Source organism: Tupaia chinensis, unplaced genomic scaffold (assembly GCF_000334495.1).
Source record: "Tupaia chinensis unplaced genomic scaffold, TupChi_1.0 Scaffold000116_1, whole genome shotgun sequence".
NCBI lineage: Eukaryota > Metazoa > Chordata > Mammalia > Scandentia > Tupaiidae > Tupaia > Tupaia belangeri.
Window position 1 is genome coordinate 2,505,344 of NW_006159580.1, and position 14,224 is coordinate 2,519,567.

Consider the following 14,224-nt stretch of genomic DNA (forward strand, 5'->3'; position numbering starts at 1 on the left):
GGCAAGAAGGCAGAGGGGAGTCCGGCCTGCTAGAGGTGGTCCCAGCCGGTCCTAGGGACGCAAGCCCACAGCCCTTAGAGGGGCCGCTCTTCAGTAAGGGTTGAGTTGGACCTGCAGGGAAGCTTGGCCGCTGGCCCAGAGAGGACCTCTCCCACCCAGGCTGCCGCCCCCAGGGCAGAAACTTGGGTCACCCCACCCCCACCACCCCAGAGGCTGCTCTGGTCTCCCCTCCCGGATGCTGGCCTCTGCACTCAGAGCCAGCAGACCTGCCCTGTGACACCCTCCTCCACCTTCTTCTTCTTCAAAGTTTTTCACTAATTTCTTCCATGAGAGAGAAAGAGGCAAAGCGAGAAAGAGGCCTCAGCAGGGTCTTTGCACCGAGAGCACCCCAGGTCAGCCAGCCCCAGGGCACAGGCACACGGGTGTGCCCAGCCCCTCAGGGAAGTCCCGGGAAGTGAACCTAGACCTGCCCGTGTGGGTTCAGTTGCATTATCACTACACCACTCCCTGGCCTCCCCTTCACCTCCTCGTGGGCAGGAATAACGTGGAAGGCAGCTGGGAAAAGTCCCAGGCCTCAGAAGGCCAGGGTTCTAGCTCCGGCTGTGTTTGAATGAGTCAGCTAGGCTGGTGCCCAGCCTGGCACACCACGCCCAGGACCATCCTGCCCCGCCCAAGTCCACCTCTCTGACCCCCGTTCCTGAGTTCTGTGCCCCTGCAGTCACCACACCCACCAGCCCTGGCAGGACTTCCCTGGAAGCACACGTCCCCACCAGCCGTTCCAGGCAGCCCCACTCTCAGGACTGGGGAGGACCCCATGCACTCCAGTGCCCCACAGCACTCCCAGTGCCCAGTGATCTCGGGCATGCAGGGAGGAGGCCCTGTTGTTTCTGAGCATAGCCGGCAGACGGCTGGATGCACTGAGGCCGGGGAGGAGCTTCCAGAGCCAGCAACCCCGGGGGTGGGGACCCCACTCAGCTCTTGCATGTAGCTCCTGCCGAATTTTCCACCTGGCTCTTCCTCGGCATCCGCAAAGGGTCTTTCCCTCTGTAGACCAAGGCCCTTGGCCTGCTGTTCCCAGGTCAGCCCCAGTCTGTCCCGTCTGTCATCCATGGGCATATGAAGCAGGTAGGTCCCCCTGGGTCTGGGGGCACAGTTCTGTTGATAATCTGAGAGTTCGAGATAGGCTGAGTGATGAGGTCCCACCTGGCTCACAAGCTCAGCTGACCCCAGGAGACCTCACTGGGAACAAAGAGATGGGCCACTGGGTGGAATGGCTCCTCCCCAGACTGTGGCAGTGGCCCGGAGGCCTTCCCGGACACCTCTGGGGCAGGGAGGGTGCTTGGAGCCCATGTGGCGACACCCTGACACCAGCGCCGAGCCCAGGGCCCCCGGGCACTGCAGCGGGCCCTCATCGCACTAACCCGGGTGACAACAGCTCCTTCCGCCCAGCTCCGCAATGGTGTCCCGCAAGGCCGTGGCTGCCCTGCTGGTGGTGCATGCACTCGCCATGCTGGCCTCCCAGACGGAAGCCTTCGTCCCCATCTTCACCTACAGCGAGCTCCAGAAGATGCAGGTGAGAACCCCCGCATACACACCTCGCCAGTGCGGCCGAGGCGGCTGACCGCCCAACTCACCCGCGGGGTGGTGGTAGTCTCTCTGGAGCCCCACACGTCCCTTGGGTAGATCTGTGCTTAGTGACCCAGTGACCCCTGGGGAAGTTTGGAGAACCGGGATCCAAGACTCTCCAAGCCCCAGCCGGCTCTTCGGCCACCTCCACTCCCCCACCAGCGTGACTCAGACATGCCGGAGGCTCCCGTGGAGGACGCCTTTTGAGGAAATTTTCAATTAACAAGCCAATAAATATTTCCTGAGCTTCTCTGCAGTCAAGGGGCCTCCCTGAGTGATGGGCCAGAGCGTGCGAGGATGTCTCAGCACCTCCCCCTGTCTTCGAGGAGCAGGTTAGGGAGCCGAGACAGAAACATGAAAAATTAACTAACAATCGCAGACAAAGGAGAGACGTGGCAAGGCAGGACATGAGTAAGTGCCCCGTAAGCGGTGCCGATGGTAAGTGCTCGGCTTCGGGAGAGGGAGAAGTCACCACGCATTGGCGTCTGCAGGGAAAAGACCAAACTGGGGGCCTTGTGAGATGAGGACTGGGGCGTGGATGGGAGCCAACGCCCCGGAGGTGGGAAGGTGGCACTCCCTGCAGTGGAGGTGAAAGCCTCCTCTTCCTTAGAGCCCAGAGGGAAGCAAGGCTGGCCCAGGCGAGGCTGGTGGGGCCTACGGGCCTCTACTTTAGACTTGGCAGTGCACATGGCAGTGCAGACATTTGGTTCCTCTAAGCCAAGGAGAGGGGGGAAAGGGACCCCAGGCCTCGCCCTGTCTGAGTCCGAGGCTCTAATAGGCTCACATACATGCGTCTGCCCTCTCAGTTGCCCGGGGCCCTGGGCACCGCCTGCCCGTGTTAGCACTCTGCATAACACAGTTCTCACACTCCCAGTAAACAGGGTCCTCAGCACAGGCGTGCCCCGACACAGCTCCCTTCGTCAGGGACAGGGACTGACATGGGACTGGGGAGGCGCTGCACCCCACACCCCTTCCTCCCTCTCCTAGGCCGGTTTCCTCTCCCGAGGAGGGGACCAGTCGTCCCAGAGTCACATCTCAGGGCGGGCTGGCAGCAGGATCCCACGAGAGTCATTAGGGAAACGGAAGGAACGGGGTGTGTGGGCTCAGTGCTTGGGACCTGGCGAGGAGCATGCCGGGCAAGATTCGGGGCTGGACGGAGACGGTCAAACTCAGCCCAACAGAAACTAGCAAAATGGCAACCAGAGGACACGTTGCATGAGTCTGCCCCGTGGATTTTCTCCTCGTAATTACCAGGCACCAGGATTTTTACAAAGACGCTGCAGACGCCTTCCTCCATAATTCATCTCCCTGTCTCGCCTCTTATAAATCACCTCCCAGGGACTCCAAGTTCTGGGGCCACCCCATGGTGCCCTCGCAGGCTAGGCTGTCTTGATACCTTTTTTATAGGCTCTCTGCTAAGAGAGACACATTCGCACACTTAATATGCATGAAGGATGACCGTGATTTTCAGCTTTTGAACTTAATTAACAGTAACAATCTGGGTGCAATGTTTTAACCACAAAGGAGCAGATTCCTCCTCAAGTTGACCTACCAGTGGACAATTCCAAGGGTCGTTCTCTTTTCTTTTTTTTTTAGTTTTTGCTCTAGGGCACACGTACTCATCAGAGAGAGAGACAGAGAAAAGGAAAGTGAGAAATCATCTTCCAGGGAGAGGGCCACACTGCAATCCCTACATGCACCCAGTGGAATTTTCAAGCTTCCAGATCCAGGACTTGAACTGCTAAGCTGGCCATATGGGATCCAGCTCCTTTACCTCCACGCCATGTGCTGGCTGTTCAAGGGCTTTTTTTTTTTTTTTTCTGGTAGAGCTTTTGACCTTAGGGTGAGTGTGCTTGCCAGAGAAAGAGAGACAGAGATAGTTAGAGGGAAAATGAGAAATCACCCCCCAGGAGTGATGGCTACACCACAATCCCTTCTCCATTCTCCCAGGATCTTAGGCATGCATGCACACATGCATGCACTTGGTATGAATTTCAAGCCACCAGGTCAGGGACTCGAACCACGGTCAGCCATGTGGGAGTCCAGTGACATAACTGCTATGCCATCTGCCAGCCCCTCAAGGGCTAATTTTTTTTTTTGAGAGGTTTTTGCTATAGAGTGTGTGCACTTGCCAGGACAGAGAGAGATGGAGAGACAGAAAGCGAGAAATCACCCCCCAGGGGGGATGGCCACGCTGCAATCCCTTCTCCCCCATTGTCCTCTCGGGATCTTGGGCATGCACGCACACATGCCTGGTGTGAGTCTAACCCACCGGGTCCGGGACGTGAACCGTGGTTGACTACGTGGGAGTCCAGCAACATAGTCATTACACCAACTGCTGGTCCCATCAAGGGCTATTTTTAAGCCACTGGGTGTCCTAGACTCCTCACAGGTGGCACCCGGGGTAAGAAGGGATTCGGAGGGGGCTCGGGCCAGTGAGCACCCCAGACTGATGGCGCAGGCGAGGAGGCCATTCGGAAAGGGAAGTTCTGTGCGACCGTGTGCTCTGGTTCTAGGAGCGAGAACGGAACAAAGGGCAGAAGAAATCCCTGAGCGTCCGGCAGAGGTCTGAGGAGACGGGTCCTCTAGACCCAGCGGAGCTCATGGAAGAAGGAGACGTGATCAAGGTGAGCGGACCGTGAGGGCAAAGGAGAGCGACCCGGCGGGGGGCGGCTCCCTGAGGCTGGCCAGGAGGCAGAGCCCACCGAGCAGACAGCCGGGGAACGCCCCGGGGCACAGCTGTGAGCGAGGCTTCGGGCACCCAGCGCCCTCCTAGGAGGGATGGCAGTCATTTTAGGCCCCAAATAAGAGAGGACGGCAGAGCACGACCGAGTGGGGCTCGGGACACTATTTTGTCCAGGAGAGCGGTCAGGGAGGGCCTTTTGGAAGAAGTGGCATTTAATCTGAAACACAAATGAAGAGAAGGAGCCACCATGCGAAGAGCTGGAGTCTCCCAGAAGAGGGCACAGTGAGGGCGAAGACCCTGCTCGGGGGCACTAGGTGGGCCCAGGCCCCAGTGGGGCCATGCTGAGAGAGGGCACAAGGTCTCAGGGCCAGCTCAGGCAGGGCCCGCACACCAGAGGACGTGTCTGGGTAGCCTTGGGGCTCAGAGAAGGGGAATCACCTTATTTAACTTGGAAAACTCTGGGCCTCTGGAGTGCAGGCAGGAGACTGTCCCCAGGAGAGAAATGATGGGAGTGACCATTCCTCTTCTCAGAAACAAGAACCCAGCTGACAGCTCCAGGCGGCCATGTCCAGGGTCTGGGGTCGTCAGCACCCAGTTAAGACGCACAGGTTGTCAGGGCCAGAGAAAGCCTTGCGATTTCCCGGTCCAGCCTTTAAATCTCAGTTCGTTTACTTGGGCGATGAGTAAATGAGCACCTACTGTGTGCAAAGCCCGGCAGTAGTGTAGTGAACGACACGACTAAACCACACTCTCATGGGGCTCACACTCCAGTCGGGGGAGCAGAACCCAGATGTGGAAACAGACCACCAGGCGAGTGAACGCTGTCCTACAGCAGGTGAAGGAAAATAAAACAGGGTGCAGTGACGCGGGGGTGGTTTAAAAAAATTTTTTTTTGGAGAGGTTTTTGCTATAGGGCTCGCGCGCTCGGCAGAAAGACAGAGACAGAAAGCGAGAAATCACCCGCCAGGGGGGATGGCCACGCCGCAATCCCTTCTCCTCCATTGTCCTCCTGGGATCTTGGGCACGCACGCACACGCACCCAGCGTGAGTTTAAGCTACCAGGTCCGGAACTCGAACCGCGGTCAACTACATGGGAGTCCAGTGACATAGCCATTATGCTAACCGCTGGTCCCAGGGGTGGTTTTAAATAAGGTAAGCAAAGCAGGCTTTATGGGTAGATGGTATTAACACAAGGACCCACCGAGAGCACGGGAAGATTCCGGGCAAAAAGAAGAGCCAGTGCCAAGGCCCTGAGGCGGGAAGGAGCCTGGTGCATTCGGGAACAGAGAGGAGACTGGAGAGGCCGGGCCAGAGGGAACCACCGGAGAGAGAAGGAGTGAGGCCGGGACGTCACAGGCCGTCGTGAAGTCTGCTGAGGGAGCTCTTGAGCCCAGGGAGACAGGATCTGACTTGAGCTCGAGCTCAGGCTGTCACCACGCCCAGCTGCATCCACCCTGCCCTCCTTGGGTTCACGTGTCCTGCAGCTGCAGGGGGAGCTCACGGGAAAGGGCCTCCCCACTCACCTGGGTCCTCTGCAGGCAGAGTCCCGGGTCTCTGGGATGTGATCTGTCCAATGCGGCGTCCTTCTCAGGGAGGCTGGGGTGCACTGCCTCGCCTCGCTTTCCACCTCCCTAGAACAGGGCTGGAGGTCCTTTGGGGGTTACCCAGCCCAGCCTCCTCGGTTTAAAGGGAGGAAACTGAGGCCTCGAGAGATACAAGCCCAGCGAGTGGATGGTTAGCCAGGGCTCGCAGGGACGCCCTCAGGCGCCTGAGCCCCGGGGGGGGGGGGGGGAGGGGTCCCTCACTCTGGGAGCTAGGAGGCTGGGGAAGAGCTGGGGCTCCTCCAAATGACCCTCTGGAGAGGCAGCACGGCGGAGCCCGCGGCCGTCTCTGCAGACAGACCTTTGACCCAGGAAGGTCAGCCAGCCCTCTGCACTCTGTCCCAAGGCCACAACCACCTCTCTGGGCACAGAGCCTCCAGGCACCTCCTGCAGGGGCTCACTCTGTCCGCACAGTCCAGGAGAGAGGGTGGCCTGGTGGTCCTGTGCGTAGTCCTGGAGCCAGGCCCCTGGTCCTAACATCCTCCTCTGCTACTCACTACCCGGCTGGGCGTGAGTTACTCCCTCTCCTTTTCCTCTGCTTCCTCATCTGCCAAACGGAAAGGCAGTACTGCATCTTAGGGTTACTGAGAGGCCTAACGTACACAGAGGCTGCAGAATGACAGCTGGTACGTGGTCAGGCCCGTGATGTGGCTATTATCACCGAGCAGAGGGGCAGACAGGTGCGGCTTCCTGCCAACCCCACCCCTCCTGCCCCAGCTTCCTCATCAGGGGAAGTGTGTTGATCCTCCCAGCAGGACCCAGTGATTTCCAAGATCCAGCCCCCTGGTTAGAACTGGCGGGGGAGGTGCCAATTCCCACCAACCCTAGGGGCTCAGACAGGAAGACTGGGGTCCTCCTACCACCTGTAGGGCACCCAGGGGTTAACAGCCTCTCCACACCTCTCCCTTCTTGTTAACTCTGCCTTATTTCACAGCTGACTGCTCCTGTGGAAATTGGAATGAGGATGAACTCCAGGCAACTGGAAAAGTACCGGGCCGCCCTGGAAGGGCTGCTGAGCGGATGGTGGCCGTCCACCCCCAACGGTATGGGCGCTGATATTCCAGGAGCGCGTCTGAGCAGGGTCTGGGGATGGCCATCTGTCCTGCTTCATCCCAGAGAACGCGAGCTTTCTGTCCGGACGCACACGCTCTCCAAGGGGAGCCCGAGCACAGAGCAGGCAGGCTCTGCCAGTAGCCGTGGAGCCCAGGGAAGGGCACCCGGGCCCGGTTCCCAGACACCCTTGGGCAGACAGCCTTAACAAATCAACTGCCCCAACCTGTCCCCTGGTCCAGCCATTTCATTCCCTTCCCAAACACCATTGAGGCTGGGCGGCTGTGCTGAGAAGCCCTGGGTGCAGTCTGGGCGTGTGTTCGTTAGTTTTTCTGGTTTTGGGATTTTTTTTTTCCCTCTTTTTTGTTTCTCCATCGGTGCTGCAAATTGAAGTCCTGAGCCCCATTTGGCCTTTCCAGTTCTAGGTCTGCCTGAGTTCCTTGTGCAAAGCTAGATCTTGTCTGACAAACAGCCACTAATTACTTCTCATAGTCCCCAGGAGGAGAAGAGGGAGACCTGGAAGAAGTGTTGTTAGAGATGGAGAAACAGAGGTTAAATGACTTGCCCCCGGGCTACAGCGATCTTCCGGGCACCTTACAAAACCTCCCACCTCCCAGGCACAGCCTGCCCTGGACACTTGCACCCCCACTGCCGCCTCCCACCCCAATCCGAGGTCAGGTCTTAGCAGGCAGTTTCATAAGCAGACCTGCTGAGGCGGCTGAGCTGCAAACCCCTGCTTCTCCCCAGCAGACGAGTGACAGCCCTGCTCCGGGATAAGGAAGACAGAGCTGCGAGCCCCCCTCCTGCCTAGCAGGGCTCCACAAGTCTGCATGGCCCACCCGCTGGGCTGGGAAGGAAGACACCCTCTCCAGTGTAAATCCCCCTCCAGCAAATAAAACATGACATACACAGAAACGACTCTTTTATTTAATATTTTAATTTCCAAAGGGTAAACTCAGGTCAGGAGGAAAGCTCAGAGGGAGCTGGCCATAAAAGGTGCCCATGTTACTGAAATGAGTGTCTTTTATAAGTTTCAGGTTTGAATACTAACTCGGATCGGGCTGTAGATTGGAGCCGGCCCTTCCATTACAAGTGAGGGAACTGAGGCCCCCAAAATACCTGGATGGTGTGTTTTGTCCACTCACTGAGCCAGCGGCAAGATGAGGGCAGGAGTTCAGTTCTCTTCTATGGGGTCTGTTTTCTGTTTACTCTAACGGGCCAGAGGATTTTAAGGTCTCTGCACTCGACCCCTTGCTGAGTAACTTGCAAGCAGCCCTTTAACCTCAATGAGCCTTGGCAAAGGCAGGGCAGTAATATCTGCCTTGAGACCCGGACGGCGGCACCAGCAAATTACATTATTATTACCACCTTGTGACGACGCGCCCCAGCATCTGCAGCAAAATTACACAGCCAACCCACTTATTTCTGCCTTCTAAACAAAACTGGAGGGGAGATTTCATCCTAATTTAATTTTACGTTCATGAACATTCATTTATTTATAAACCAGGGCCATCTATGAACCCCAGGCCCGCTCCTCCATAGGTTACCAGCAATCGGCACAGTGCCATTTCTTATCTCCACCCACCCTGACCACCGGGAGGGCTTAGCCACCCAAAGTGGTTACCAGCACAAGGAGACCCCAACCCTGAACAAGGACCGTCATCTGGGGTGCTCTGAATTCTCGGGAAGAACATGCAGAGCTCCCACGGGGCCCAGTCCCTGCCGAGTTGCAAGTTCACACTTCCAGGGCACGTACTGATCGGCCCAGAGCAGCTGCAGGTTTCCAGAAATGCTGCCAAGACGTCGGTAATACATGGCGAGAGCGCGGCTGCAGAAGGGCTGGCGGGAGAAAGAGGAGGGAGAGACACAGGGACCTGTAACGCACATCGCCGGGCCGGGAGGGACCGCAGCCAAGACTCCTCCCGCCCCCCGCCCCGAGTTCCACCATGCCAGCTCACCCCATTATCTGTAACACAGTCCAAGAAGCAGAAAAACAAGATGTTCAGAGTCTCTTTCCACGTGAAAAACACAGATTTTGGGGGTCATTCCCTCACCCTCTCCTCAAAGCTGCCCCTATAGTGAGACCACCTTCCTGATTATCAGGCGCACGTAGGGGGCTGCCCATTCCTGGGCAGGGGTGGGGTGGGAGGATCATCTGGAAATTCTTTCCTCAGATCCTAGGGGTCAGAAAACAATGGAGGAGGAAAATAAGAACCCAAGGCGATTTTGCTTCAGGGGGTCTCCTTTTTTTGGGGGGGGGAGAGGTTTTGCTACAGGGTGTGTGCATTCACCAGAAAGACAGAGAGAGACAGAGAGATAGAAAGTGATAAATTACCCTCCAGGGGGATGGCCACACCGCAGTCCTTTCTCCTCCATTCTCCTCTCGGGATCTTGGGCACACACGTACGCACACGTGCCCAGGGTGAGTTTAAGCCACCGGGTCCGGGACTCGAACTGTTGTCAGCTACATGGGAGTCCAGCAATGTAGCCATTACACCAGCTGCTGGTCCCAAGGTCCTTTTTTAAAAAATGGGAATTAGTTCTGCAACCACAGCTTCTGGAAAAGGTACCACATTGTATGGTGTCCAGTCTGCAAAAAAGCCCTGCTCAGGGCCTAGCAGGTGGTGGAGTGGTTAAGGCGCTGGACTCCCACATGGTTCGAGTCCTTGGCACTTGTGCACACATGCCCAGAATCCCTAGAGTAGAATGGAGGAAAAGGGGAGTGATTTTTCTCTTCCCTCCTCTGTATCTCTCTCTCTCTCTCTCTCCAGCAAGCGCACACGCCCTATAGCAAAAACCTAAAAACAAAACAAAAACAAAAACACTCGTTGAAAGCTCAGGCGGCAGCCGGGTTGTCCCCGACCCGACCCTCGTGTGTGGCTCTGATGTGCCTCTCAGTAATGAGCCACAGCAGGGACCAGCGAGCACCTACATCTGCATGCACAGTGCCCCGGCCGCCGCTTTGGATGTGTCGGCTCCTTTCTTATCAGTTTCCCAACTGCTGCCGCTGTTCGATTTCTCGCAATCAGCTCAAATAATTCTTTTTTGTCAGCAAGCTCCTCCAGTTTCCAGGACAGCAGACTGGATTGCTTATGGGACATGCACAGCCCTGGAAGAAATTAAAATTGGGGGGAGGTTCTGGAGGATTCTGCAAGCTGAGGTGAAAGAAAAAGATCATGTTTTCACAAAACAGAAGAGGCACAGTCCTAGCTAAAGCCATGGAGTGAGTGAGCTACTGTAGAAACCAGCCAGGATCAGAGACAGGGAGGGCCCCCCCCTCCCCCAGTAACCAGAAGGGCAAAGATACCGTTCCTCCTTGCATCTCGCTGAGTTTTATCCAGCCAACTGCACGGATCTCTCCAGATACCCGGCAGTTACAAAGAAGTCCGGATGATTCCATCTTGGTTGGGATCGTACTTTACACTTAACAGGACCACAGGCAATTACAGGGCAGCGTGAACCCGGCTCACAAGACGGAGATGATGAGGTCCCTCCTCGTAACCACATCGGTGTGATTTTATAATTACTGAGCGATGTGGATTCGCCATGAAATTGAATAGTTAAAAGCAAGGAGTAATTGTCTGCTATCTGTACTCTGTAATTTGGTATAATCTAATCATGGACAAAGCCCAAAAGAAAACGTTCTGGAAGCATTACAGCTTTCTTCGTGCACGACGTGTTATTGACATTGGGTACGGCAGTCCGCGCGTCTGAAGCTGCTCCTGTCCAGACACTGAAGTGTGAGAGACACTGAAAGAGGAAGAATTTTGCTGAATTTTTTTTTTGAGAGGTTTTTGTTATAGGGCGCATGTGCTCACCAGAAAGACAGAGAGAGACAGAGAGACAGAAAGCGAGAAATCACCCCCCACGGGGGATGGCCATGCCACAATCCCTTCTCCTCCATTCTCCTCTTGGGATCTTGGGCACGCACGCACATGTGCCCAGCTTGAGCTTAAGCCACCGGGTCTGGGACTCGAACCACTGTCAACTACATGGGAGTCCAGTGACACAGCCATTACACTAACTGCTGGTCCCAAATTTTGCTGAATTTTCAACAGATTATGAAAAGCAGGGGGCATACCTGCCTAGGAAACCCTTTGGGCCATTTACCTGTGTCTCTCTTTGTCGCTTTTGTTGACATACCCCCAAACCTCGAGAAAGCTGTCAAGGGGACTTCATCTTCTCTGGGCACCGAGATGAGGCAGCAAGAAGTAGGATGCTCTTGGGATTATTCCAGTTGAAATCTGACCCAAAACGACACCCACTTTTCAGCCACCCTCTCCCAGAGCCCCACACCCTGCAGTGTGCTGCCACGCACCACCACGTGGTTTGAGGGGAGCCTGGAATAGCTGAGAGGGATGTAAGAAGCCCGAAACGGGGTGGCTCGAGGACAGGTCCACGGTCCCCGAGCATCTCTGAGGACCTGATAGATGTGCGCGGGGCTTTTTGCAGGAGGAGAAGGAGAATGGAAGCCACTAAAAGATTTATGGTGGTTATTATTCTAAGGCTCTGCTGAGACAGAGAGAGGTCAGCGGGACGGAAGGCCGCATGGCGGCCCTCCGGGAATCCAGAGCACGCTCCGAGCAGCCCCTTGCCTTGCTAAATGTGTGGATGTGGTTACTAAGTAGATTTAGTCACTGGAGCTGGTTTTTCCTCTTCTGCCTTTAATAAATCAGGAAGACCGACCGCAGGCGGAGCTGCTCACCTTAAAAAAACCCACAACAAAGTGATGAGGAAGGAGGGCCTGCAGGGCAGCTGTTGACTTTGGATCTTACCCTTTCCTGCAAAATATGCCTTCCCCCCAGATAGGCTCAGCAGGACAGTCACTTTGAAGATGCAGAAAGGCCAACTTCGAGAAGCCCCTGGAGGGCCTCGGAGCAGCTCCCAGCAAGCGGCAGCAGTGGTCATCAAGATGCACGGAGGCCAGGCCCTTCTGAGGGCAAGTGGGTCTCCTGGACGAAGTAAGAAGTAACAAACCAGCTTCCTGAAATTGGGTCAAAAGGCCTGGGGGAGATGAGCAGTGTTGATGGAAGCCCTGGGAGGGGGTATAAATCCAGGGAAGGGGCAGGGCTGGAGGAAACGGAAAGGTCTGAGACCCAGGAGGGAGAGGTGAGGGACTGACCGAGGAGGAAGGAGCAGGGGAGGGGAGAACCACTGGGCACGTAAGCTGTGAGCCCCTGGGTCCTGAGCGCCTGCTGATCACTGCACTTAAGGCCTGTTTTTGTGGTTTGTTTTTGTTTTTAATTTGCTATAGGGAGTATGTGCTGGGGGAGACAGAGCACACGAGAGAAGAAGAGAGAAAGCACCCTGCAGAGGGGATGGCCACCTCACAATCCCTCCTCCATTCTCCTCTTGGGAGTTCAGGCACTTGCCCCTGCTGTGTTCTTTTCAAGCTGCTGAGTCTGGGACTCGAACCCCACAGTCGCTCATATGAGATCCAGCCACTTTAACCACCAGGCCACCGGCTGGCCTCACCCAACATCTATTAGATTCAGCCAGAAGAGACCTTTGAAGGCAGCACCTGCTGTGGGCTCATGGGTGGCTAAAGGTCCCTGAGTGGTTTCAGGCTTGAGGGAAAACAAGGAGGTTGGGGAGAGGGTCGTGGGTCATCCGGCCCTGGGCGTGGGGAGCAGCTGCAGCAGTGTCCCTGAGCACAGGATGCTGGCAGAGCCCGCTCTGCATGCCGCTGGGGCTGACTTGGGTTCAGTCCATATTTTTAAATCGCCCTGAGATCCATTGTGATGAAACAGACCGTAACTCTGTGAAACGCTGGGATGTTAACTTTGTTTAAGTATCAGTTGCAAGCCCTCTTAGAACACACAGGGCCAGTATTGATGCCGAAAGGCTCACTCTTTATATATCGAACTGCACAGCTGCAAGGAGTTGCACAAATGTTACCAACTCATTTGTCATGCAAACAGTGCTTCAGAAAGAAATAAAATACTATTATGTGGTCTATGTGTTAGGCAATCACTATATCAAATTCATGGCATTCCGTGCAAACACAGGCAGAGAAAAGGAAAACAACACTTGGTGAGAGAAATCGCACCACATGGGAGCGGCTAAGTTGGGGAGATGGGGAGGCCAAGTACGCAAGCCTGACCAAGCCAGGCTGTACTTTTACCGAGCGAGTGGCAGGCATGCAGAACCCTGACAGGAGCCGTACCCAGGTCCCAGGGAGGGACAGCCGGAGGGGGCCAGGCGGGATTGCTGGGTAAAGCTGTCAGAGATCCCAGGGAGGAGGGTGCTGGGGGAAGGGGAGGGGCAGAAACTACTGGAATCTACTAGGCTGGCAAGACAGCTTGGGAAACGCAGTTGATGGAGATGTGGAAGGAGGGGAAAGGGAAGGGGGGAGGAAGACCACGAACTACAGCTCTATTTCCATTTGCCACCATTTCCCTTGCCTGCCTTCGAGGGGTTCCTGCCAAGAGCCTTCAATGTGAGCACGTCACCCGCCTGTGCAGGGCTGCGCATTTGCGCGGTGCTGCGAACACGCGGGATCGGTGCGCAGTATGTGTGTGCCAGGCACTGTCCTAAGCCCCGCACACAAATTGCCTCTTCTAATCTTCACAGCAACCCTATGAGGCTTTCTGGCAAACAGGCCAGAAATGTTAATTGGATACGATCACACATCTGATAGTTGTGGAGCTGGAATCTGAAATCAAACTGCCTGGCTCCAGAGCCCACAGTCTACACGTGATGATGACAAGAGGACTGTGGGACTGGGGGTCTTCCGCTACCCATCCATTCTATGGCAACCCACTAACCAGCCACGCGGTCTTCCTGGGAAGCCCCAAGTGCCCACCCGAGCCCCCGGTCATTGAGCTCTTCTGCCTCCACCTCGGCCGCCGCGTCCCCGACTAGTCCTGGGCCCCTTGAGGACCAGTGTCTGTCCTAGGGCAGGGCCCGCACCCACCTGCTGCTCCATGTCGGCGACCCTCAGCACACCTAACTCGGGGCAGGGTCTACTCCATGACCCAAATAAAACTGATCACACATGTCGCTCCCCAAGTACAGAGAGGGCGAGAGACAGCGTCTCTCTACGCTCGCAAGTGGCTTGTCTTTGACCGTTTACCAATTCATCCATTAAATCGACGCGACTTTACAGAATGCCTACCACGTGCCAGGGAGGATACAGAAGTCAACACCGCGCGGTCTAACAAACGGAGAGGGGGCGGGGCTGAGAAGAAGGGGAAAATAAATAAATAAATAAATAGAATCTCCGCGACCTCCTCAATATGGCGGACCAGAAGGCCGAGCC

General features: G+C 56.0%; 1 protein-coding gene and 1 long non-coding RNA gene across 4 annotated transcripts in view; one reads left to right on the top strand and one right to left on the bottom strand.

The window, feature by feature from the left end:
* Positions 1-7,861, top strand: part of MLN (motilin) — a 9,825-nt gene extending 1,964 nt beyond the window's left edge. For both annotated transcript variants that reach the window (XM_027770217.1, XM_006144210.2), the window contains exons 2-5: positions 1,450-1,573; positions 4,143-4,253; positions 6,848-6,956; positions 7,714-7,861. In XM_027770217.1, the coding sequence (XP_027626018.1) occupies positions 1,457-1,573; positions 4,143-4,253; positions 6,848-6,956; positions 7,714-7,721 (345 nt within the window). In that variant the 5' untranslated portion in view covers positions 1,450-1,456 and the 3' untranslated portion in view covers positions 7,722-7,861. The remainder of the gene's footprint in view (positions 1-1,449; positions 1,574-4,142; positions 4,254-6,847; positions 6,957-7,713) is intronic.
* An 80-nt stretch (positions 7,862-7,941) lies between these two features.
* On the bottom strand, positions 7,942-14,218 carry LOC114007045 (uncharacterized). Of its 2 annotated transcripts, XR_003548702.1 has the most exons (5): positions 11,074-14,218; positions 10,271-10,713; positions 9,896-10,072; positions 8,922-8,929; positions 7,942-8,802 (listed from the first exon to the last, which is right to left on the bottom strand). It is a non-coding gene; the product is annotated as an uncharacterized LOC114007045 (long non-coding RNA). The 2 variants fall into 2 exon arrangements; XR_003548703.1 differs by lacking the exon at positions 8,922-8,929.
* Positions 14,219-14,224: the final 6 nt, after the last annotated feature.